This window comes from Symphodus melops, assembly GCF_947650265.1.
Source record: "Symphodus melops genome assembly, chromosome: 4".
Taxonomy (NCBI): domain Eukaryota; kingdom Metazoa; phylum Chordata; class Actinopteri; order Labriformes; family Labridae; genus Symphodus; species Symphodus melops.
Window position 1 is genome coordinate 19606087 of NC_136694.1, and position 25208 is coordinate 19631294.

Here is a 25208-nt window from a genome sequence, read left to right on the forward strand (position 1 = left end):
CCTTGAGGCATTAATTAAACAGTCTTTGGAGAACAAATGATAACTGCCATGTCAGAGAATGGCAGTTTAGTATCTATTCTTTACTCAGAAGTTCCTCAAATATCTAAGACATGATCCCCTTTCAAGGATTTCATAAAGTAAACTCTCTTTTACAATGTGAATCCTTTTGTTACAATTTGTGATCCATGCAATCAACAGCTATTTAACCAAGTCCATCAAGAGTTTATGCTGCTTTCCTGCGTCGTAGCCCAACTGCTGCTCTGTCTGCGTTTCTTACTTTTGTGATTGGTTGAGAGATTTATTTTGTGGACACACTCAAAAGACACGCTCTTTAGACAGAGCACACACCAGCCTCCCATACTGGCCTTGACGTTACCAAGCTGTTGAAACCAATAATGCCTCAGACAAAAACACCATCCCTTTAAGTAGCTGCGTGGTCTAAGAAGAAATAATGGCTTCATCCAAGTTTCTCCTCCACTTGTTGGCATCTTCAAAGGCCTTACTGTCATTGCTTCTGATGAACAGAAACGCGTATCAAGGATCCTTCTGATGAAAGATATTCACTAATTCTGCACTGTGAACGTTTCTTCTATGTTTTAAAGATCTAAACGTTTCTGTGATCTCGGCAGTATTTTGCGTGATCATGCCACTTTTACAAACAAGAGTTAATATGTGATAAAACACCAGAGAATGAATTAGCAAGGTTTTCATTAACTGATTGAAAATCTATGTATTATATTCTATTTTCAGGTGCTGGAGAGGCCATGATAGGCTGTGACGTTTAAATGTGAGATTTATCTCACACCTGTTCGCATCGCTAAAGATTAGCTATGGGAATATGCAGATCTCATTTCTGTTAGCATCTCCTCCACATATCAGCATTATGACAGCTTTGACCTCATCTGTGGAAGCTGAAATACAAAACAAAAAAGGGCCCCTTCTTCATGAGCGTGTCATATAAAAGGTAATAAGCAGGATGTCTTTGTACTCCCAGATGTCTTAAGGATTCATTTTGTTTTTCATTGTATTTTTACCTGCCTATCAGAAGCTTGCATTTAGGGTGGGAAGCAGCATTAAAACCTTCGTTACAAATCTGCAGCTTAAGGCCCTTCCATCAAGACATCAAATTCTTGCCTTTTTTTTGTTGTTGTTTTATGTGCGAGTAAGCTCAAAGAAAATGTATTTCTCCTATTTTTAGAAAGAAATATTATTCTTTTCTCTGATTGATCACCTCATACTTTAAAAAAAACAAAAAACCTTGGTTTCATTTTCCTTTCTTTTAAAGGTCAAAAAATATTTAACAATTCGTCCCGGACTTTATAATTCTCCTCCTGAGTTTAAAACAAATATCACTGCTGTTATGAGGCTTTCACATAATCATATTTTGGATTCACCTTACAAGTTCAGCTTGTGGGTGGAAGACAACATTCGTGAATATGCTGAGCAGTGTCATGTTAGGGTGAATTTAAGCTGTTTTACAGTTTTCCGTGGCATCCGAAACAGCATCGTGACAGGGGCAGATTATCATCCTTCTGCTGTCCTGGCTGAGGTTACATGTTAGTGTATCTACAGCCCTTTACCATGTCACTATTTGACATCATTAGCCAGATTAGAGCCAGTGAAGTGTCGGCTGATCCTTCCTCGTTACACGGGGATTTACTGTAGTCAGCCCCTCTGGATAACAACACTTTCAATCAGAGAAAACCAAGAGGACGAGCATCTGAACAAGCAAAAAACATGGATGACATGAAGGTGAGTGCAACAACACAGAGAGAAATGGAAAGAGGTGTTGGATCCAAAGGAAATGAGAGAAGGAGGCGAGGAGATCTAAAGAGAGGAGAACCTTGTGCGATGGGGGGGGGTTGAGCTAAGTGCCTGTCGTGAGGCAAGAGAAGAATCTGCCAGCAGTATTAACATGCCAGCGCAGCTTAAGCCAACAGTATGAAGAGAAAGATCTTAGATGCAGGAGATTTCCAAACACTGAAAGCATAAAAAAAAAAAAAAAATGTTTTTCCCATGATTATAAATGTGCAACGGTTTGCAAACACACATACCATCAGTGATGGTAATAAACTCAGTTGCTGCAGTTGTTGATGTGGTGTAATCCTGTCTACAAACACGAGGCGAGTCAAGGAAAAGGGGGATGCTGTCTGGCCCTGGGAGTTTCATTAGCAATGCGGCCCTGAGTGCGTTTGAACCCTCCAACAGTAGAGCTGGAATTAGAAGCTAAGCCAAAAAGACCTTGAATCACAGCCAGCCAAAGATGGGGGGAGCGTGTGCGAAAGTAAATCCTTGATCAATGCGGATGTCTCTGGGGTCTTCCGATTCCTCATGAATTTGGTCCAGAGTTGTTTGAAATCTTCTCACTCAGAAATGTTTTGTTGAGGGCCGCGGCTTGAACGGCGGCCAATCAACCCCGATCTCAAAGTGGATCAAGGCACGAGGGAACGTTGTGAAATCAATCTCCATGAACTTTTAAGATCTATTCACTCGGATTCTTAATTACACGCCGGAATTTTAAATAGAACGGAGGTTGTTAAAGCCCCCCTTCTGTTCACAATTTGAACTTTTCGGCTTCAGCAGCCCCTACTGGCAGTATTGGAAAAGAAACTACGGGAAGCGGCCATGCATGCTGATGAACACAGCCGATGATTATTGGGGCAGGGTTGCCTAAAATAACATCCAATCAGTAAATACCTTGTGTTTTCAATAACAGTACCCAACATCTACTTAAAAAAACAAGTACTTAAAAGCAGCTATTAAATATTTTGCTGATTTTTGCCTAAAATAATTAGTGTCAAAGTAAATGTGCAAGCTTTTGTTTAGTGTTAAGGTTTCATGTGTTATGTCTAAAACTACCTCTTAGTAAATAAAAGCTTTTTGACTAATAATTAGAGAAACAGATACATTCTGTTAAAACTGAGGTTGATTATAAAAAAAAAGAAAACCCATTGATAACCCAAGATAAATAGCCTTTCCCTTTAGCACTTCTATCTAACAGTCAGAAAATATGAGAATAAATGTTTGTAACTGGATGCTCTCGTTCTCGACAATGAGGTGTATGATGCTTCGAATAATTCAGCTTGAATAAGAAAAGACTCGACATGGGAGACATGTCATCAGTAAATGCTAACAACAGTCAGACATTCGTGTTGCTTATCTATTTATCCAAAAAAAACAAAAAAATACTTGAATTTCCCTCGGGATCAATAAAGTATCTATCTATCTATCTATCTATCTATCTATCTATCAGAACTCTACAGAGCTCTTGATTACCTTGCACACAATGACAACAAAGACGCATTCAATGTTTGACGTCAAGAAAGATGCCAAGGGGGCGCACGTGGAAAAGATTGGACCCCGCAAACACAATCCATCAAGGACGCAACAAGTTGTGATGGCGAAAACAAAAGCAAACCTCAGAGAGCTGAACATTTATTTGGAGAACGCATAGATGCTGAAAACTTTGAAATTCTGTTCTCAGACGCTGAAGGACAGATTCCAGCTCGAATCAATAACCCACGCTAAGTTCATGAATTTATCTGTGGCTGATTTATCGGATAAAGCTGATGTAAGGCAGCCTTTCACATGAAGGATGGGGAAAGTACACTGGTTTTTTTTATAATGTTGGTAGAATCAGTGTGTTTTTTTTATTTTTATCTTGCGGTACTTGTGTTAAGTCGATAGGATTAGCAAAGACTGAAGGGTTAAGTAAGTGCTCTTCATCCATGTGTGTGCACAAACTTTAGGCCACCCCTGTACGAGCAGGGCCACCCGAGGCCAAAAAGTCTGGACACGCCCCTGCATGTCATTGGTATTAACAAAAAAAAAAGTTATAGTCAAAGTGCACTTAAATACATAACAAAAAGTTCAATGTAAATATGAAGCTGACCCATCTGAGAGTCTTTTATATAATAATATTTTGTGATAATACTGGTTCATTTTCCCTGATTTTCACAGTGTTTGAGCAATCTAAAATTCTCTCTGTACTGTTTGTGCCCAAAATTACAGCCAGCCGTGTTATTTCCATCTTTGTAAATAAGCAGCCCGCAGCATCGCTCGGCTGTCCCAATGGCCTTGGTTGTCATGGAGGCTAACAACTCTCATTATGATCAAATGCAACAAAAAAGGAAGAAGATGAAACTCCACTGTGAGAGAAACTGTGCCAAAAGCAGAGGAGATCAATTAAGGTCAGGGTTTTCACACCACTGGTCTGCGGATTAGCTGATTGAAAAAAACAAAAAAACAAAAAGTGGCATCAGTGTGAAGTGGCAGTTAATCAGGAGAGCTTCAAAATGTTCCTGCAAACAGGCGGTACAAGGAAGGCAAAGGCAGACAGAGAGAGAGAGAGAGAGAGAGAGAGAGAGAGAGAGAGAGAGAGAGAGAGAGAGAGAGAGAAAGACTATTGCTACATATGAAGGAATGATTTTATGTGTAACAGTCATTTGCTAATTTTGCTATTTGCTTCTAAATTATTAGAAGTTGGTTTTGAAATTCTACATTGGATGTTCAGAAAATATGTGTGAGTACAATTTCCCTGTTTACAGTTTTTAATATACTAAATGTTTGGTTTTTTTTGTGTGTTGTTGTTTTAAAGATTCACCTATTTACTTAATGTAAAATCTTCCAAAACTGTAAAATCTTCCAAAACTTAATAGTCATGACTAAAAGTCAGTTTTATGGATAGTCTTTCTTACCATTTTAGAACATAAGCCTTGTGTGGTCAAACTCAGTCGGACTGTTATTTTTTCAGTATCACAGAGCTATTGTTTTAACTTGATTTACAGGCTGAAGGAGATATTGTAGACAAGCAGACCTGTCTTTCCAGTGTTTTTCATGGTGGTCTGGTTGGATGACTCAGCGGTAAACTTCTCGAGCACAAGCTCCTGATATTCCTCTGAAACCAGAGTTTGTTCATCTGCAATGTTCACAGGTGATTGGTTCTTCGCTCCACATTCTGGGTATGAGGCAACCCAGCCTCGAGGTCCATGGCTTCCTGCAGAAATGGGAAAAAAACAAAAAAAAAACAAGAGCTTATGAACAACATACTCATCCGCGGAAATCCCCTTTGTCTACGGATTCTGGCTATAACACAAACAGAGTTAGAAACACTGGGGAAATATTACTGCTACTGCAGAAGGCAGGGTTGTATTTTTATTTTTTTTTAAAGAGCCTGTAACAATAAATTATGAGTAAGAGGACAATGCTTCTGCTACTTTCATATTCATTTAGCTGAAGTGCCCTCCAAACCTCTACAACAGCTGGGAAAACGTGTAAACAAAATCAAAATGCATCATCTAGCCACAGGCCATTCCAGCATTAATTGTCCAACTCTGAATAAATATAAATATCCAAATGAGGCATATTCCTAAACTGCACCACTTACTGAAACTGAGCCTGAAATTGGTGCCAACATAATGTAGGTCTATGCCTCTGTTGTGTTTCAAAAACAAAATAAAATGGGCTTTTCAATAAAAAAATATAAAAAAATACTCCACTTAAACAATTCATGTGCAGTGTCACAAACGAACTTCCTGTAAAATCCCCATCCACTGTCTGCTCTTTTAATCCTCTATCCCCCTACAGTGGCGCCTCTACAAAGGAATAATCCACAACCGACAGGGGTCCCCTTGATCTCTTCTCGGGTACAATGGGCCAATGCAACAACAAAAGCCGAGGGATCAGGGGAACAAGGAAGCATGCATGGATTTTAACTTTTTTGGTTTAACACAATATTCATGATCCCATTCCCTGCAGATACTGGGCAACTTTGCTACTGGCTCATAAAACCAAAAAAAAAAAAAAAAAGATTTTTTTTTTTTTGATATGAAAACTCCTTTTCCCTGGAACACCCTGGATCAAGGGTGGCTTTATGTTGTGCTGTGTGTAAACACCTTGCAGCCAGACACACAGTACGTCAAAAAAAAAGAACGGCATAATTCAGGATTCATTTGAAAATATTCTTTGTTTAGCATGTCAAACGGAGGACATCATAACCGTGCACTGTGAGGTGTGCAGACGCATAAACAGGATGCGTTTCATTCCCCTCTTCTATGAATATGTCATTCGATTTGCACCGTGTACAATGTTCAGTGCTGGGAAATGTCTCCGATTTGACCGGTGCCTTAGATTGTCTTATAAACAGCACATGCAGGATTATGGATTGCATATAAATGTGGGATTGGATTAGAGCTGCATTCCTTACTTATGACTGTATTAGCAAGCAGGATTAAATTTGTCAGTCATGGACTTGACTTAGAACTACCAATATGTCTGTAGAAACAAATCTCAATTTTTCCCATCCCGGAACAGAGGCCATTATGAATGTAAGACTTTTATTATAAGGAGAGAGAAAGATGCTTGCCAATCATGTATGTTACTGCAGGGATTTATATTAAATTGAGCAATTCTTTATCATACTAAAGGAGAAAATGGTCTTTATGTACAATTTTTTTATGGTTAAGCCTTTAAGTAGTAAACATATTTGTCTATTAAATGCTCTTCCAATTTGTGCTTCCTGAAAAGTCTGACATTTATATATATATATATATATATATATATATATATATATATATATATATATATATAATTTATTATTTTTTACCATTATTTTTTTTTTTACCATTATTCATCCTTTTCGTCATTAAAAGGATTTAAATCAATAAGCTAATTTAATGCTTTGATTAAAAAATTAAAAGCTTCAAGCCAAAACAAAACATATTTTATATAAACAGCCAAAAAGATTAGTGTACTGTTAAAAAAAAGGTCTAATGTCACTGAGAATCAGCCTAAAACAAATGTGGAACTGATAAATGAGACCAAACTGAGTCTGAAACCTGACTGGCAGGGGGCAAAAGAGGACTGCATTAGGATTAATAACAACGACTAACAAATATCTGGTTATTTACAGTTTTGCTTCCGTTCCTGATGTTTGTTCATTGGTAAAAAATAATCAGGATATAAGTCCATATTATTATATAAAGTTTCAGGGCTCCATTTTTTTTTTTTTTTTAAATGCTTTGTATTTATATGTACACATGACAACAGCCTTCCTGTTTGTTGGTTTTTAAGTCCCATCAAATCTATTTCAGAATCCAGCTGATCCAGTATTGGATGAAGGTGTTTGTGAGACAAACCGTTTAGGTTTCTTTGCATCCACACGGTTGGACTGGACAAACACTGGAGCTCAGACTGCGACTGTGAAGGGTAAGCTGGATATTTATACCGTTTGAGGAAATATTGTTAATAAAGTTGTGCACACTTGAGGCAGTTGTACAATTGGTTATAACTCACTCCCGTCCCTTTTTTTTTTTTTTTTGTTTGGAGAAAATATACTGTATATTCTCTTTGGCAGAGCTGTCTGAAGTTGAATGCCTCCGGTTGCTTTGAACATTTACCATTCCCCTGACCCACACAGTGAGCTATATGGGCTACCACAAGAAGAAGAGAAAAAAAACACAGAACTATTCCAGTTCTCCAGTGGGCAATTTCAGGCCCCATTTTCTTGCTTTGCTGCCTTCTCCTCTTAAGTGAATTGTGGTAAACTACAAAAACCTTTTTCAGATGTTACTGAGATATTCAGCCCCACAAACGTGACTGACATATCTCACGAAAACAAGGAACCCCCACAGGTCGGCTGTGCAGAGACAGACTGGAGGTTGACTCAAAGCATAGAATAGTTTAATATAAATAATGTAGAAAAACACAAACAACAACACATGATGTAAAAAGCAAAAAAAGAAACAGTATACTGAAGCGAAGACATTTTCCAGGGTCAGTTTATTCAAAGTGATACAAGAGAAAAGTGTAATCGTTTGGCTAATTTTCTATTAAAACACAAATTACATCCTATTTACTGTGAGAGAGATAATTCTGCCTTTCAAGAAGAGAAAGGGAGGAGCAGAGCTAAAATCAGATAAGTGAGGGGTGCACAGCAGTCGATTAATCTGTCTCATCGCCATCCATCAGAATGACTATAATCCTCACGCTTAAGCCTTCTCCACTGCAGCCCTGCCACTCTGCAAGGCCGAGGTGGACCAATTAAAATAAACTTAATGTTTTAATATGCTGAAGATTGATTTATTTAAACATTTACACGTCACGTGTGCAGCAGCGGCGAAAACACGCTCAGCTGCACGCCACTTTTATTCCAATGAAAATCTTTATGGGCGCTCTCAGGTAGTTTATGCGGCACGCTGGCAGCTTGATACGTTAGTGATGGACAAAGATGAGTGGAGTTAAAATGACGTGACAATCCACGTTCCAGGAATATGAGAAATTGCAGAAGCCATCAGTTAGGTTTGCGGCAGAGGAAACGCAGGTCCTCCGGAGCAGTTCTCCAGACCTCTGACTCCCTGCTGAAGTCTGGTTTATTCAGTGACTCAAAAACGATAGGAGTGATAAAAGATGGCGAATGATAGCCTGGCGGTTATGTTGCGCGCTCCGAATACAGAGGCTTTAGTCCTTATTGCAGCAGCCTTGGGTTCGAATCTGAGCTTGGCCCTTTGCGGCATGTCATCCCCCACTCTCTCCTCTCAGCATGTCCCGTCTCTCTGTATTCAGACAATCTAACCAATGAAGAAAACATGCCCCAAGAAAATACACAGTGTGTAAAAAAAGATGGCTTTTGAGTACTGTTTCAGAGCTCACACCTAATAAAATGTCAGTTTGAATTTTAAAAGTAGTTGTAATTGGACAGCATAAATGAAAAAAGTCCTCAGATTCCACTTTGAGCACCACTTCCACTTTCAGCCAGAAACCACTTTAGAGCAAAGACTGTTTTCATCATCTTAACGATAATCAAGTTTACAAGTCAATATAAAAATATTTCACCCTTATTTTCACGTACACCACAAAAAAAAAAGGAATAAAAAGAAAAATGGGATTTAGGTGAATCAAACAATAAATGGTTCAGGGTTTAATGCAAAGCGAGTAAAATATAAATGGAGGGAAACAAAACATCTGTAGTGGACAGCAGCTGGCTGTAACTGAATATAGGAGCTCTTAGATGTGGTAAAATATGGAACTATTTTTTTGAACAACGATAACCAATAAAGCTACAGTGTAGGTAGAAATACAGATTTGTATCTGTTTTGATTCAGAGATGATACACTTGGCAAATCATTCCTCTTATATCATTCAAAGTCTTCCAACAGGTTAGATAAAACATCATGACAACCTAAAAGGTGTTATAAACAAACATCACTGCTGTATAACAAGGCGCGTCAAACTATCTATAGTATGTGTTGAATCTGTAAAACAAGGTTTGTTTTTCTTTATGTCTGAGTCTTTAGATTGTCTTGTTACAGTCGTGGACTGCGTTACAGAAAGTCTGTTGTCTTTTTAGAGACCTTCAAATAACAGTTACCTTGAAATACATTTGACTTGCTTCTGCCGCTCTGTATTTACACTCCAGCTCCCCGGCACTCACGGAAAGTAGACAGGACTCAGATGGACAAAAGTGGCTCAATAAATAGTCGAGACTGATTCATCTGCTTGGCTGTTTGCAGGAGGACTGTTGACTGTACACATTTAGATGAATTCATACAGTACACAGTCCTCACCAGGCAAATAAATCAGCCAATGTGGCAGCGACACAACATACTTACAGCCATGTGAAATAAAGATATCAAGAAATGAATCTGGGGAAATGTTCAATCCATGACGGATTCCTGCAGAATTGATGCTGAAACGTCTGTAAGCTTTTATGAACCGCCTTCCTTTGAATGAATAATTGCCTCCTTCGAGGTGCTTTTAATGAGTCATGAAAGTTCATTTTCTTCTTCCAGGAAACGTTTCAACAGAATCAAATTTAGGTACTCGTAATATTGACTCTCAGTAAAAAAGAAAAAACCACCATCACCCTGAGGCTAAAATTAACAATAATAAATAAAAAGCACACCTTAAAAAAAAAAGGAACTACACCTTCCAGTAGGCCTTCACAAGATTTTAGAAATATGCACTGTGCCATGTTCAGTATTCTGAATACTGGATTATGTGCTCTGAACAATGTTCAGTATTGCAATGACAATATAAAGTGTGATAAATTAACACAAACTGAAATGTGCATGTCAGCGTTAACTCCGTTTGTATAACTATCTCTCTTCCTTCTGGATCAAAATGAATTGTGATAGAACTTGTTTCCAACACGTGATTGTCCCCGAGGAATCGCAGGGCAAGCTGACAGGCTAGCAATGAGCTTCATCCAACTGCATCGCTGTGGCGTGAAAACATGGCAGTTATACCCAGGCTATCATCCAATGGGGAAAACGTACACACAGCTGAATGATCATAGAAAATATTCTTTTCATGTATTTGGATACATTGAAACTTTCATGACGCGTTTAAAGCCAATACTCACGCCGCGAAGACGACGTAAACGAGGTTATTCACGCAGCTCTACATCTAATCGATGGAAGCAGAGGTTGTATGAAGACATACGACGTCCATGATGGGATTTTCGGCGTACGTCATAATCTTTTCTTTGAGTAATCTATCCTCTACGTCTTAATAAAGATGAAGGATGTTTATATTGTCCATGCTGTTCGGAAATCCCTCCCGTTGTGTTGGCTCGCATCACCGCAATGTGACACCACTGGCTGCTGTCTACTTGTTTTAAGTAAAACAGGCACATGTTTCTTTCAATAAGGCACTTTCAGTTCCAGGCGTCATCCCATTAACCTTGGGATAAACAGCCGTGCCTGTGCTGCCATGGCAATGCTGACAGAATGGAGATTGCCTTGTCATTTCCGTTGTGTCCCTCTGAGAGAAAAGCATCCGTGCTGTTTGCCGCCTGGCAGATCTCCCAGAATTGGCACTCTCGCAGTTGCACACACATACAGACGCGCACGCACTCACACACACACACAAAAAAAAAAAAGTACGCTGATCAGTCCATATGTATGAGTGACACTGACAACATAACATGACCGTCAGATATAGAGGCAGCCTCCACAGGAAGGAGGGTCAGGAAGACAGTAAAGTGAGATCCATGCTGGTGTTTGCTGCAGGATACTGTCAGGAGATCGGGGTGATATTTTGAACATTCCTGCCGTCAGGTTCGATCTGCACGAACACTCCAGATGGTGAAGACACAGGCAGGGCCAGCGAAGGGGAGAATCAAATGTCCAGGTGATGAGCTCGATGCTCGTAGGCCATAAAAGACCTTTTCAGTACGCTTGACACAGACGACGGACGACAGTTTCAAAGTCAGTGTGCAAACAAAACTGACAATACGGGAGGTTGCATTTATTTTTTGACGCGTGTCGATTTCGAACGGGATAAAAAACCCCTGACTCAGTGTGCAATGGCCTTAAAGAGCGACTTAGTCTTCTGACCTCGTGAAGACTGATGTCTAAAACAGAATTAGTAAAAAAAAATAAAAAAAAATGTCTTCTGTATGAACAGATCCGACCTGACCACAGAGTGAAGTGTAAAGTAAAGGGATCAAGCATGGAATCATAAGGGAAGCATAAATGTCTGACAGACGTGACAGAGAAATCCTTCTGAAAGTTGCTGCGATATTTCTGGACACACAAAGACCCCGTTTACACCTCATATGAGAATACTATCCGTCCATGGATTTGTAATTCAAGGTACCAAATATGCACGACGAAAGTCTGGATGTGATGTCTTAAATGAGCAGTGGAAATACCGATTGGATTTCCTTGTCCACTTTGCTCTCTGACAAGTGGAAAAGACATGAGAGCTGTGCCTCAGCCTCGCCTCCAGCTCTTTTCCAACATGAAAATACTTTGGACGGATATCCCTCCACCTCTTCTGAGAAGCAAGGACGTAAGACTCATTAAAGTGATGGACGCTGCACAAATGCGACGCGTAGAGAGCATCCTCGGTGTTTCTTTACAGAACAGACCCAGATTTCACCGGCGTCTACCTGCAAACTGCAGCATGACAAGCTCCTAAGAGCGGACAGACTTTCCCCCTTTCCTGCAGCATCGCTCGGTTCCACCGTGTCCTTCAGACCTCTTTACACGCTTCCTGGCAGCGCTGTGACCTAATGGCTGGGGTGTGATGAAGAGAAGGCAGAAGAGCTCAGTGCCGGGCTGAATCGACTGTGGGAAAAAAGAGAAGCAGACTCAAGTCTACTGAACGCTGCAGACGGCAAGCCTTAAACATTAAAGACACCGACTCCGAGCTGCAGCCGGTAGAATAAGCACCCGGGGATGGATGCGGCTTAAAAATTCACTCACCGGGCACATGGTTTCATAATTCTTTTTCAGTCCACTAAAACTAAGAGTCAGGCTCGGTCTAACACGTTGATTTCTCTGTCGAGAGGGATTTTAGGTTTCATTTGAAGATGTACAACAATGGGAGACTGCATGCAACTACATTCAGAGTGAGGAAAATCATCCTGGCAAAAATGGGGCAGCCAATTTTGGTGACTGACTGTTACCGAGTTTAAACGAGGCCATGCTGCCAAAAACGAGAAAATGCTACACCCAGAGTGCAATGTGCGACTTAATGACAGTTCAGGCGAGGACAGGGCCTCTCTTTTGCTTTCACAATGGTACAATTCAACAAGTGAAAGGCATTTTCATTTACGCAAATTGTGAGCCTTGAAAAGCGCAACAATCCCGAAGACGTCTTCTGTGGACTCACAAAAGGAGGCCTTCAGGTAAAAGGACAGGCTGTTCGTATGAAATGAGTCGTCAATGGCAACAATTAGCCTTCCTTCTCCCGTGTGTGTGTGATTCTGAATCCACTGGGAGTTGTAGTTTCAAAAGGAGTTTCTCGTCAGATTGCTTTAGTGGACGGTCTGCAAAATGACGCCTCAATTATCAATGAACCATGAAGGTAAAAACTATGACACCATCAGTGGGCGTCAGCCGGCTTCAAAGACAAGTCAGAGAATACGGGATGAAGAACAGTGACTTTTTTTTTTTCTAATTATAAAAGGGGGAAATAGTAAGGGCATATTGCAAAAATCTGGGAATAAATTCCTTAAAAATAATAGCGGCGTCTGCTTCAGAGCTTATAAATGTTCTTTTTTTTTTCTTCCACATGTCCATCCCCTTCTCAGTGGAATTCTGAAGGAGCAGGTACTCAATATATCAGCGCGTTTTTTTCTTTATGAAAAAAGAAAAAAAAGGCATGTGAGGGCACCGCGGGGGGACAGAGAGAGCGATGCATGAGTGAATCTTCAGTTACACATCACCACATTAAAGGTGCATTTATCTGACCTTGTCAGTTCTGTCAGGAAGCAAAGAGGGAAAAGGGTGGAAGTACAAAAACGTAGACATCTTTGTTCTCTTTTACTTGTGTCAAAGACAAAAGACAATCAATGACAATTGAGCCTGAGGAATTACGAACCACTTTAAAACATGGACGGCTAATCAGTGTTGATGGTAAACGTAGCCAATTCAAGCAATGGATTCCTCGGTGTCTGCCTCACTGATTGAGAAAGACGAGTTGCCTCCAGGTCACAGAAATGTTCTGGGAGTGCATATGGACATGTACCAGGATGTATTTAGATTCAGCAAGCTCTACATTACTTGAATAGGTTACTCAAAATCCTCTGAATTTATTGTGCGGGGAGCCCTTTAAAGTGTTTCTGAAGAATAATGGCACGTTTGTAATACATGCTGAGGAGATCTTCATTTCTTCCAAAATATCTCAATTAACTCCCGCCTCATTCCCAATATTAGAAAAGAGTACAGAAACTGTAATGATAGGTTTTGGATGGGTGATGCTTATAGCTTTAATCCATAAAAGCATTTGGATAATGATGTAAGAAGGGTAAGGGTGAAATACCGTGATTGTGGATATTAAAATCCTGAAAGGCTGTTGCTGTCTCTGGTCACACGCTTTCATCATTGGTCCCAGTAGGAGATTTTGCTTTGGATGATTTCCAAATAGAAGTGGTCTTCCTATGAGTTAAGGTCAACTTTAAAATGTTGGGATTGGAGAGATGAGCATAATGCTGAAATATTGACCAAAAAAAAAAAAAAACGTACACTATGACAAATCTTACCCATTTAAATCTGTCAAACTCCTCAACCTCGAGCCTTTGTAGACCTTTCACACCGCTAACATTTGATCAATAAGATAACGCTAACTTTCCTGAAAACCAACTACAGTATCAGCTTCCTTGAAGTTTGTGCAGACCACAGCTGTGACAGGTGATTAAAGGTGTAGCCGCTCGGGGAGATAGCTGATGGGAGCTTCGGATAAGAGAACTGCTTTCACCACACAAAGCTCGAGTGACGGAAAGTGAAGACGAGATCCAATGAATCATCAGATTCAATGGATCATAAATAATCCTCTGCTATCTCCAGCATCACGATCAACGCTTTTAAAATTGAACCTCCCTTTTCGCTGATGCTTTGTGTCAACATCTGACCCATGCTACATGAGTTCCATTTTTATTATATACACAGTATATGAAAGGAAAGCGGTTAGATTTTGGTGAAGGCTGATATGATGAGACACAATTTATGTTAACTGATTTTGGACTCATAAGATATCTGAGCTTGAGACTGCTTCCTGGGGTGGTCCAAAGTGGTACTTCACTTAGATATTAATCTGCTTTATTAGTCTGGAAGTGCTGCATTCATTCATCATCGCCGGCAACTATAACCCTCCAAGCAGGCTCAAGCTGTAATGTGCTGCTGCTGGAGATTGTAGGGGCCAAATTAATTTGTTGTCCAGCCTAAAACACACTTTATGCCCCGGCATTACACAACAGAGTGCGTCAGCTATAACTCAACTTTTTCTTTTTTTTCTTCTCAAAAGCCGTGCTCTCTACAAAACAGCCTGCTTTTCAGATAAGCTCTCACGACTTAGCAACAAAAAGAAAAAAGGATCAGACAGAGCGGTCATCTGAACACACCTCATAAAGCTGAACAGCACCAGGGAAAGTCTTTTGTACTTCTAGCGGTTTCTCTCGAGCATTTCACGGCCATCTAATGACCAATTAGCAGCACTGAAACCATATGTGCTAAAGAGAGGATTGGAGGTTGAACGTCTGATCTCCACAGGAGCTAATAATCACAAGCTAGAGTGAGATGAGGCCATAACATACGAGTTATAGTGAGGGGGGGGAGATCAGTGAAAGTCACAGGACAAGACCGTGTGTTTGTCGAGACCAAGAACTTTTCAAGATAAAAAGAGATAAAAGAAAAGGTTTGACCCCTCACAAGCGGTACACCACCACGTTTACCGCAGTACTATACCCACGGAGAAGACTGCTTAAAGCCAAACCCTTTGAAATGATGTTCGGCTCTTTTTTGTATGAAGATTGTTTCAAAGGGTCGGTCACTGCTGCAAATAAGCACAGAAAGTTTTTAAAAAGCGAAGTCTACATGCTGGAGAGATAATTCCTCTGTGCTCTGTTTTCATCAACAATCAAATCAAATACCAACTTCTCTTTCCTTTACCTTGAATTTGCAGTTTAAGAATAGAATGTCCTGGATTTAAGGAAGAAGACTCAAAAGTGTATGTAATCATTAAAGACACCAAGTAGACAGGAGCAGACACTTGGTTTCCTCCCCCATGAAGTTCTGCCAGAGTTTAATACAGCCATTTTCACCATTCCTCGTTCCAGCGGCTTGTTGCCTTCAGTCTGGTCCTCAGCGAGTGAAATACTAGCTTATTTGGACTCAGGTCAAATGACTTGGCCGGTCGAGATCTCTCCACTGCTTATTGATAGAAAGAGAATTCTGGTTTGTTCTTTAAGAGTAGGGCCGTAACGATTCACTCAACTCACGATACGATTCTCTCACGATTCATTTGAAGAGGATCTAGAGGTGATTGGAGCTTCTCATTGTGCTGCTGATTAAACGCTGCGTCGTGTTGCTTGTGCTGTTTGTGAAGTTCTCTTGTCTTGTTGGAATATTTGCACTCAGTTTTTTGGCTTTTCTTTTCTGTCTTGGGAAGCCCAAAATGCTTCCACTACCATGATAACGCCTGCTTATTACAATCAACCTCCTCTGCTCTACAAGCTGCCGATGCTTCACGATATTACTGGGACTTATTTGTCAGAGAACCGATTCGAACCTTGACACTTTTGAATCGATTTTTAGCCGCCTCACGATTAATCTTTACACTTCAGTCCTTGAATTGGTGGTTTGATTACAGAAAGAGCTACTTTCCATTAAGTACAGCGTTGACCCCCTCAAACACCTTTAAAGCTCCAAAGCCAGTGATTAAAGCTGATTGCAACTGTGAAAACCACCAAACCCAATGTACTGACCAACACAACCAAACCGTGGAGGAAAACCACACTGCCCTGATACTGTCAGACTGCACTTTAAAATGTGTATCTAATGCGCATCAGCTTTGATATGAGGTTACACAACACTTGCTTTGAGGCGTTATCTCAGCCCAGACATTTTACATTATGCAATTAACAGAGTGACCTCATACCTCCTCACTTACTCCACCCGGCCGTTTGAGATCCGGCCTTCACTTCCAGCACATGTCTACAGGAGAGGGTGGAGGACAAGACAAACAATCCAGCCGTCTCTGCATGTATATACAATGTGTTCCAGTACTTACTTGAAGGACAAAGGGCCCTTTTAGCTGCCCACTTCAAGTCCTTAAACAAACTGTTTCCATCTCCATTTACTCAGATAAATTGTGCCAAATTATATTTTGTTGATGACTTTCCTACATTATACAGCAATGTTGTGAACGATTTTTATATTTTTAAATTTTTTTGCATGGAGTATGAGAGGTTGGATAGGCCCGAAAGCAACACCTCTGGAATACACAATTCAAAATTAAACTGAGTGCCAGAAATAATGGTGTAATAGTGAGCTGCTCTATGGCTGTGTGTCACAGTAGGAGACCATACAGACCGTAACTTCAGGTGGTCCCGAGTTCTGAGAAGTAGGCATCTGATAAGAATGGCGCCACTGCCGTCCTCGAGCTGGAGCTCAATCTTTAATCAGGGGTCATTGTGTTCCACACAGTGGCCTCCGAACACATAAAAGCAGGTAGAGGAAGTGCTAAATCATACAGGCTATAGGGTCTAATTGGCCACCAGAATGGGCTTAAGCCAAAATATTGTTTTCCCTTGGCGCTATCTGCTTCCATCTCGTGGACTTTGATAGAAACTGTGGCTTCCTGTTCTTGGGTGTTGCCCACTGCAGAAGTACAACATCCCCTCGTCTGTAAAAATAATCTCCAGGACTTTGTGTGTTGAGAAGAGAAAAAAAAAAAAAAAGAAAAAAAAAAGAGGGACAGAAATACATTCTGTCCCATGAGGAGGAGCTTCCCCTCAAATTCAAAAGGGTAACAGCTTCCCCTTCACTTTGGCATGGGGCCAACTTCCCAACAACTGTTCAGAAACGTCACTTCTTTGAACGTCTGCAAACAATACTAAATAGAAACTTTAGACACTGTCCCAGATCCCAGCATATAGGATGGGAAAATTGTTTCACTAAAGAGTGGGACTATGAAAAAAAAAACGCACTCTACACTTTACTTTTCCTGAAAATAAATCGGTGTATGTATTCATACAGGAATGTAATGCATTTACTTTGGACTTCCCTTATGGCATTATTTGAGTGGTAAATGATTTGGAGTTGTAACGTGCAGCTGCTTGTGTTCTGATTTTCTAGACTTCAAAAAAAACATCCTCAAAAATAATTGATCTTTACTTTGAATGAAGCATGATGTGAGAGTAATGCTTGGAGTTCCTTGAGAATTCTTTAACTCATTTCAGAAAGTTTGGCTACAGGTTAGCGCGTGTGAGAGATGAAATGGGTCAGAATGAAAATCATCAGTATACTTTGCAACAAAGCATCATTGAAAATTTAAACAGGCCCGCACACAGCCTGAATAAGTCAATACTCTCAGGCCCCGTCGACTCATTTTGTGGAGCATATTGAATGCATGCAGTGTTACTGAACTAACTTGTGTTGCGTGCTGGAGGAGGACGAGATGTGCTCGGCTTGAGAGGCTGCACTAACATTCACAAAGTCATAACCTATTTAAACTTTCCAAAGAAGAAGGAAACAGGTGTGTGAATGATTATAGTCAACTGTTTGAGTACTAAAAAGTGGACAGCACTGTCTAAAAGGCAATTCAGCTTTATGTAACTGCTTATATTAGCATATTATTAGTATTTATTATTTACTTATTTGTACACTCTACTTCATCCTTACACCTCCTTCAATTAGAAAACTGAATATTCAAACGTCTTACTTCGACTACGGGTGGCAATTTACAGCAATCCCTGTACTCAATACCAGAACGTCCTGTTACTTGAATAATGGAGTCAACGGCAATTACTGAAGTACTCGAGTACCCATCGTACCCATCTACATGGAAAAAATAAGTTTGTTTAAAGTTGACACTTCGGTTGAAAAAACAAACAAAAAAGCTAAGTACAGATTTTTCCAAGTTCAGAAAAAAGCTGCAGTATTTGAAGCAGCAGACAGTCAGTAGAGCGATTGTGGAACGTTGCTATAGTCCAGTTCTGCTGAAGCGTTACGTAACAGGGTATACGTCCAAAAAAGGATTTCTAGATAATGACATACATGTGTTTATCACATCTCTGTGCTTTCACTTTTATCGACTGAGCTCACAACCTGTGAATCCAACCAGTTATCTATTTCGGTTTACTTCTTTTAATCATTCTCCGTCCAAAATATGCTTTACAAAAATAATCACCTCGTTTTGTTGAACATTGAATTACAGTCAACAAACATGTTCCACATGTCAACCCTGAGGATGCTTTTTCCCCAGATCAGATTTTGCCATTTATTTTCCAACAGAAAAATCTGCCAGGCCAAGGTCTGTTGTCAGCAGACAACTTTATAATTCATAATGTTTGCACAAGAGTGTGTTAGGCTTGAGATGTTCATGTTTAGCCCCTTCTAGTTCATCTATAATTCATTCCTGTTATTGAACACCTGGTGCCTACAAGTATTTCAAATGTTTTGTGTGATTCCATTTCAAGCGTGTTGTAAAAAAAATAAAGACAAATTTAATCATTTAAATAAACGTTTAATGAAGTGTTGACACAGACTCATCAGTCCGCCTTTGCTGACCCTGGTTCTTCTTCTGTGTCTGGGCCCTTATTTGAGGATTGCATCTGATTAAAGTTTGGAGACTGCTGGATAAATGGCATGTCTGTTGTTAAAAAAAAAAAAAAAAAAAAAGTAGTGTTTTAAGTTGAAAAATGCGTTCATTATTTTTGTGCATTCACCATGTCAAAGGAGAGCCTCCATCCAAACAAGCTCAACATCTCCAAAAGGAGACAAAGCCGGAAATGAAACAAAAAAAAAACCTGCACTTATGTAATCAAATGATCACACGGGGGTTTTTGAAATACTGAACAGTGATTGCATCAGGCCAAAAACAAGCTGCATAAATATTGATTATGTTATAAATTGACACGACTTTGAGGTTTGCGGTCCAGGTTACATTTCAAAAGTCTGTTCATGCAGTTCAGTGTGAACGAGGTCACAGCTATGTTTTTATATTGTTTAATCCTTTAGCATGAGTATAGAACCTTTGTGCACAGCAAAGAAAATGTGTCGATGCTTCAGTTGCACATGTATAATGAATCAAATATTAGATTGCCTACAGGAATAATTCATCTCTTGGGCTCTATAATTTTAGTTTGAGCAGGATTTCTACCTCTTTCTATTCTAACCACAGTTTAAACTTCTGACCTTTACAAAAAAAAAAGGTCACTCACAATAACTACTTCCTTTAAAGCTGTTCTCCTGGTTGACGAGAACATCAAATGTGCAGTTTTCAACAACAACAAAATGAAGTCCACTTAATCGTGAATAGTTTTAAAGTACATGTTCAATAACAAAGAGCGTACAGGTCACAGAACATTTACTGCCGTTTCAGCAACAAAGCTTATTTCCTCTGCACTGTTTTTTGTTCGTTTATTAAATTCAAGGCATGAGTTCAATTCATGAACCTACAAGTACAATCATTGGATGGAGCACATGTTCTTGCTTCTCCTCATTTAGCTCAGGACTACACGTCATCTAAGTCTCGCTAATGACCACGTTTGTGGAAAGTTCACGGAAAGTTTTCGCAACTCAAGTCGACTAAAGTTCTTTCCCTTTTAACTCCGTTGTTGCGTCTCGGAAACTTATGAAAGAGTAGCTGTCGTCTCTTGGGATTTGGCCTCTCTATGTATCAGTGCACATTGACACCAATCCAATACTGCATGGCTGCGAGGAAACCTCTTGCTAATTGTAAACAAGAGAGGGAGGTGAGCGTTCGGTGGAGCAGAGCACAGATCTCTGTCGAGCTGCAAAGTGAAACGCTGATTAGTGACGCTACATTAGTCCGCTTTTGTCCAAGGGCAACTGTTTCATATCAGCTAACATTCTGCAACACAGACGCCCACTTCAGCACTCACAAATGTCCCACAGCCGGTCCCGGTGATGGATGCGTCAATATCAAAAAGAGAAATTGCATTCATAGTTTCTTCCTATATTAAGGAATAATTAGTGAGCTCTTTTTAGGTGTTATACAAATCAGAAGACCCTTCAAATGGAGCTCAACTACCGAGGTTTAAGTAGATCACATACCGGACCGTGTGGGGTTATCTGCCCAGTATGTATTTATGTTAATATTAATATTGGTCCTCAGATGAAGTGGAGCGCAAAGCAAAAAAATATATAATCCAACTTTAATTTGTTACATCAGCGTTTCAATCTATTCCTATTGTTACGCTTCTTTTCAGCGAGAGCCCCTTATCTCACACGGAGCCATCACCTCTCTCTGAACTGTCGCAGCCTCATATTCCATTTGTGCAGCTTCATCCATTCGTTTAATTATCTCTTCTTTTGACTCTTGGACGTTCCACTAAGCCAGGACTTCTGCACCTGACTATTACAGAGGGCATGCCGGCGCCTACAACAGAGAGTGTTTGTTTTAGTCCTAAAGGCTATACGGGGGGGTGGGGGGGAGGCAGGGTCTCCAATATGTTTTCCATGTACCATGTGTGAATGAAATGGTTTGGACATGTGACAGCTTTTACACAGAACAGCTAACTAGCTCTGAATGATATTGGTTAAAATTAAAAAAAATAAAAAAACATTGCACTTATATATATTACACTTTAGGGAAATAAAAAAGGCCACAACATCAGATAAATGCAATAAAAATGTTGACTGATGAACACAGATAGACGATCAACAATTTGTTATGCTAGTAATCAAAGATCCATTTTTGACCTGTTGGTGTAGATAGAGTGAGAGGATCAGAGAAGTTATTAAGACTTATTGTCTTGACACCGTGGACACATCTGTACAAAAACGTCACGCCAAAGCATCAGAAAAACACATTTCAGTCTGGATTTGTTTGACATTAAAGAGACATTAAACAGAGAAAAAAAAAAATTTATATATATATATATATATCCAAAGACAACAGAAACAGTCGTCATGAAACAGTTGGCCATCAGATAGGTGGGCACCAGAGAAGGAGACAGGCAGGCAGCTGTCTCCGTGGGGGGGGGGGGGGGGGACACACATGGAGGCCTCTCACTTACCTGCCTGTCACAGTGTCAGCGTGACCCCCGCAGCATGTGGTCAGCAGGAAGCAGACCATTAGCCACAGTCGGTGGGTAGAGGTGAAAGATCTCCACCCACACAGTGAACCCTCCGATGACACCTTATCTGGGGTTTCAGTTTGTCGGCTTGGGCGTGTCTTTTTGCGTGGCCAGCACTTTTAGGTCTTACAATGCCAACTGTGTGCTGTAAAAATGTCCCAACAATCCTCTCGAAATCAGCCAAAATGTAAAAATAATCTCCTCTCAGGATGTCTCATAGTGTGATAGTCAGTTTAGTCATGACAAAAACACATTTATACAGGTTGACAGAGACTGTACAAAGATCTGTGTCCTCATATTGTCATGATCTGACAAAGCCAAGTGACCTGTTGTATTTCTCTACACACGGCGAGATGGACTCAAAATGAAAAGCTGTTACAATGATAATCAAGTGACGGCAGACGTGCATGGCTCCCTTTTCAAAGAAGGACTGATAGAAATAGACGCTTTGGTGTTGTTTAGTAAAAGTAGTGGAGAATCATTTTCTAATAAAAGCCCTCGCATACCGACGCCGTTCAAAACGAAGCGCATGAACCCACTCGATGGAGAGAAAAAACCTTGACCGCGCTCGACTGAACTCCTCAATTAACCGTCCCTTTCATGACCACTTTGTTTTTGTGCGGAGATAATAACACGCCGTGACGTTTGTATCGCAGCCCGAAGTTTGGATGATGGTGATTTTATCGAAAAGGTCACAGTCTCAACATTTAATAGGCGCCTGGACTCAACAAGTGAAGGCAGCCATTAGTGTATAGAGAGATGTTCTGCAGCAGACTTTTAGAGACCACCTCAACACAACCTTCTTGGCGGAGGTGAGCCTCACCTTCAGCCAAATTATCTTCCTGTTTTGCAGCTGTGCAATTTGGGCCAGACAAACTTGTGTTTGTTTTCCGCGGCAGACGAGGACAAATCGCCCCGATGGAGACGCCTCTTCTCCGTGCAGCTAAACCTTTGTGTCGGCTGTGTTTTCATTCTTCTCTTTTTCTTGTCTTTTTTTTTTTTTTGGGGGGGGGGGGGGGGGGGGTGTACAGCTACATGAGTGGGAGACTGTGTGCATATATTGTGAAACAGTGAGAAGACAAATCGAGTAAAGACGGCAGAGGTAAATGAAACAGTGGCGCTGACAGGGGAGCTGTGTGGGTTTCTTTAGCCTTAAATACCCTCAAACCTGCTAATCAGGACCACAACACACAACTAAGACACTAACTCGTTCTCCTTTTCTTTTCTTTTAAACCAAGCTCAATCCACCCTGCGTTTTTCTACCACTTTAGCATTTGCGTGCTAACACTTGCTATGAATTCAAATACAGCAGCCTTTAAAAAAGGATAAAAGCCAAGAAGAGAAAATTGATTCCAAGGGAAATCTGAACACTGCTGAAGATCTCTTTAATTCATTCCATAATTAAAGTGGCTGGAGGCCGGTCTCTGGTCGGCTAGTTTGGAAATAAAAATACAAAAAGTTGTTAAAGTTACATTTTCTAATTTTCAATCCCCTTCCACGGACTCCCTTTGTTGCACTTTTCTTACATCTTCCCCCTGCAGACACTTTATAAAAAAAGTAAAAGTCCAGCTTACAGGAACTACATGAAATTAAGTGAACCCCCCCCCCCAAGAACTGAAGAAGCAAAAAGGTAGTGATGTGCACATGAATGAGTGACAAAATGATCCCTCGCCCTCTGGCTTCAAAGTCTCCTCCTGCTGCTGCTTTTGGGCTAAAAATGTATTTGAAAAACGGAAAAATAACGAACAAAAAAGGCGCTATTTATATTCCAGACAACTGGACATGTTAGCACCTTCGCGATCCGGTTTGAAGCTTATTTTTACTCGTCTCAAAAGGCTCCATTTATAACTTGGAAACTGCGTAATGTGAACAGAAATGTGCGTGTACAAAGGGTTCAGACTATCACACGTTTTTTTTGGAAAGCAAAGAACAGCTTCTACCCCAATAATTTCATGATACATCTACATTATTTATCGGCCCTTGCAGGTATATGAGCTCCCACTTAAATGAGTAATGAGACTCTGCAAGACAAAGAATGACAAGCTTGAGTGATCTTCTCTCTGCCTGCTTCTGTGAGAATATGAGGGCGGCTCAACCTAAATTAACATAAATGTCTTTTGGGTTCGCGGGAAGAAAATGGCACGGGTTGTTTGGGCTTTCACGGTGAGAATTTGAGCCCCCCCCCCCATTTTTCCACTTCTTGAAGCTATCCAACAGACAGATATAAAAAAAAAATTATTTCAGACCAAATTTTCAGGCAGTTACATAAATCTAACCCAAGTATTTTGATCACACATTGTGTTCAGGGGGGGAACAAAAAAAACTCACCCTGTAGGCACCATTAGCTCCCAGAATCACACAGTACCCCGAGAAGAAGAAGAAAAAACACTCTGAGCTATAGCCCTCTCCCAGCAAAGCTCAACCCCTCTGCAGCCATTACTCTTCTATGTTGCAGTCGTTCTGCAAGCTAAGCAGGGACAACAATGGCTGCATGTTTACACAGCAAGTGACCTTATAATTTAGAATGGGGACAGGAATCGATGGTGGGCCGTGTGATTCAGTTGAACTAGAGACAGTAATGCAGGATACACGACGCGACGAGCCTGTGAGAGTCGCTGATCTGGAAGTGATGCAGTGAGTGTCTGCACAGGCGTCCATGCAGTTACAACTCAGCGGCCGGAAGCTCCGCTGTGAGTGCAGCTACTTCCTGCAAACGTACCTGGCAGTATTTGAACACGACCGCCAACGAAAGCGCCGCTTTACAATTCAAGTCTTCCCCACACTGTGCCATTTAGGCGACCATTACCGCTGTGCTCGCCCTCCCTGCAGCTATCTCCCCTCCCCTTCTGTCGGGGGGGGGGGGGGGGGGGGGGGGGGGGAACAACACACACACTCATTACCAAGTAAGTCATTATGATTATGAGTTTAAAAAAAAAAAAAAAAAAAATGTGCTGAGCTGCTAGCTAGCTCATTCCAGTTCATCAGCATAACCACATTACCCTCTACATATTGGAATCCCAGCAGGCCGAGCATGTCCACATCCATTACGTCGATACCTGAGCGACCAACGAGGAACTAATGTGCTGCCACCCGGCACGCCAACGCCATGTGACACCTGGAATTACATTGAATCAAGTTTACACAACGAACCAGTCGGCCCAGTGCATCAATCTGCTTTAAACGGGCTACAGGTGCAGATAAAGCTCTCTTGTTGGGAGAATTTGACGACTCAAACAATAACACACTCGGATAATGCATGCGCACTCTCAGAGAGGAGGAATCCCTAATCTATTTCCATTTACAATATATTTACCTCATCTGGAGAAAGGAAACAGATTGTCAGAAGCAGTGGGAAGTAAGATGATTTGGAGCTCAATTCGGCTAAATTGGTTGCTGCCAGCGTGATACATCACAGAGAATTAAGATGCCTCTCCCCCCTCAGCACAAAACTTCGGCAGCCATATTGGCACATCTGTCAAGGGCCCGCCCCTGACAGAGACGGATGGAACAATTCTGGCACAGGAAGGCTGATCCAAACAGCTAGCAATAACCAGGATGAGTAATGGAGTCAGCTTGGGCCCAAGCTAAATTCATTTTGAATAATTAGTGTTCCTGCACCTCTCATTTTCTCGCGAAAATGAGTGCAGGTTGATGCGAC

At 40.8% G+C, this 25208-nt stretch overlaps 1 protein-coding gene across 1 annotated transcript in view; it reads right to left on the minus strand.

Moving 5' to 3' along the window:
* ca16b (carbonic anhydrase XVI b) overlaps nt 1–25208 on the minus strand; it is a 95444-nt gene that overhangs the window by 43928 nt on the left and 26308 nt on the right. The window contains exon 3 of the mRNA XM_079341402.1: nt 4817–4996. Coding sequence (XP_079197528.1) covers nt 4817–4996 — 180 coding nt within the window. The remainder of the gene's footprint in view (nt 1–4816; nt 4997–25208) is intronic.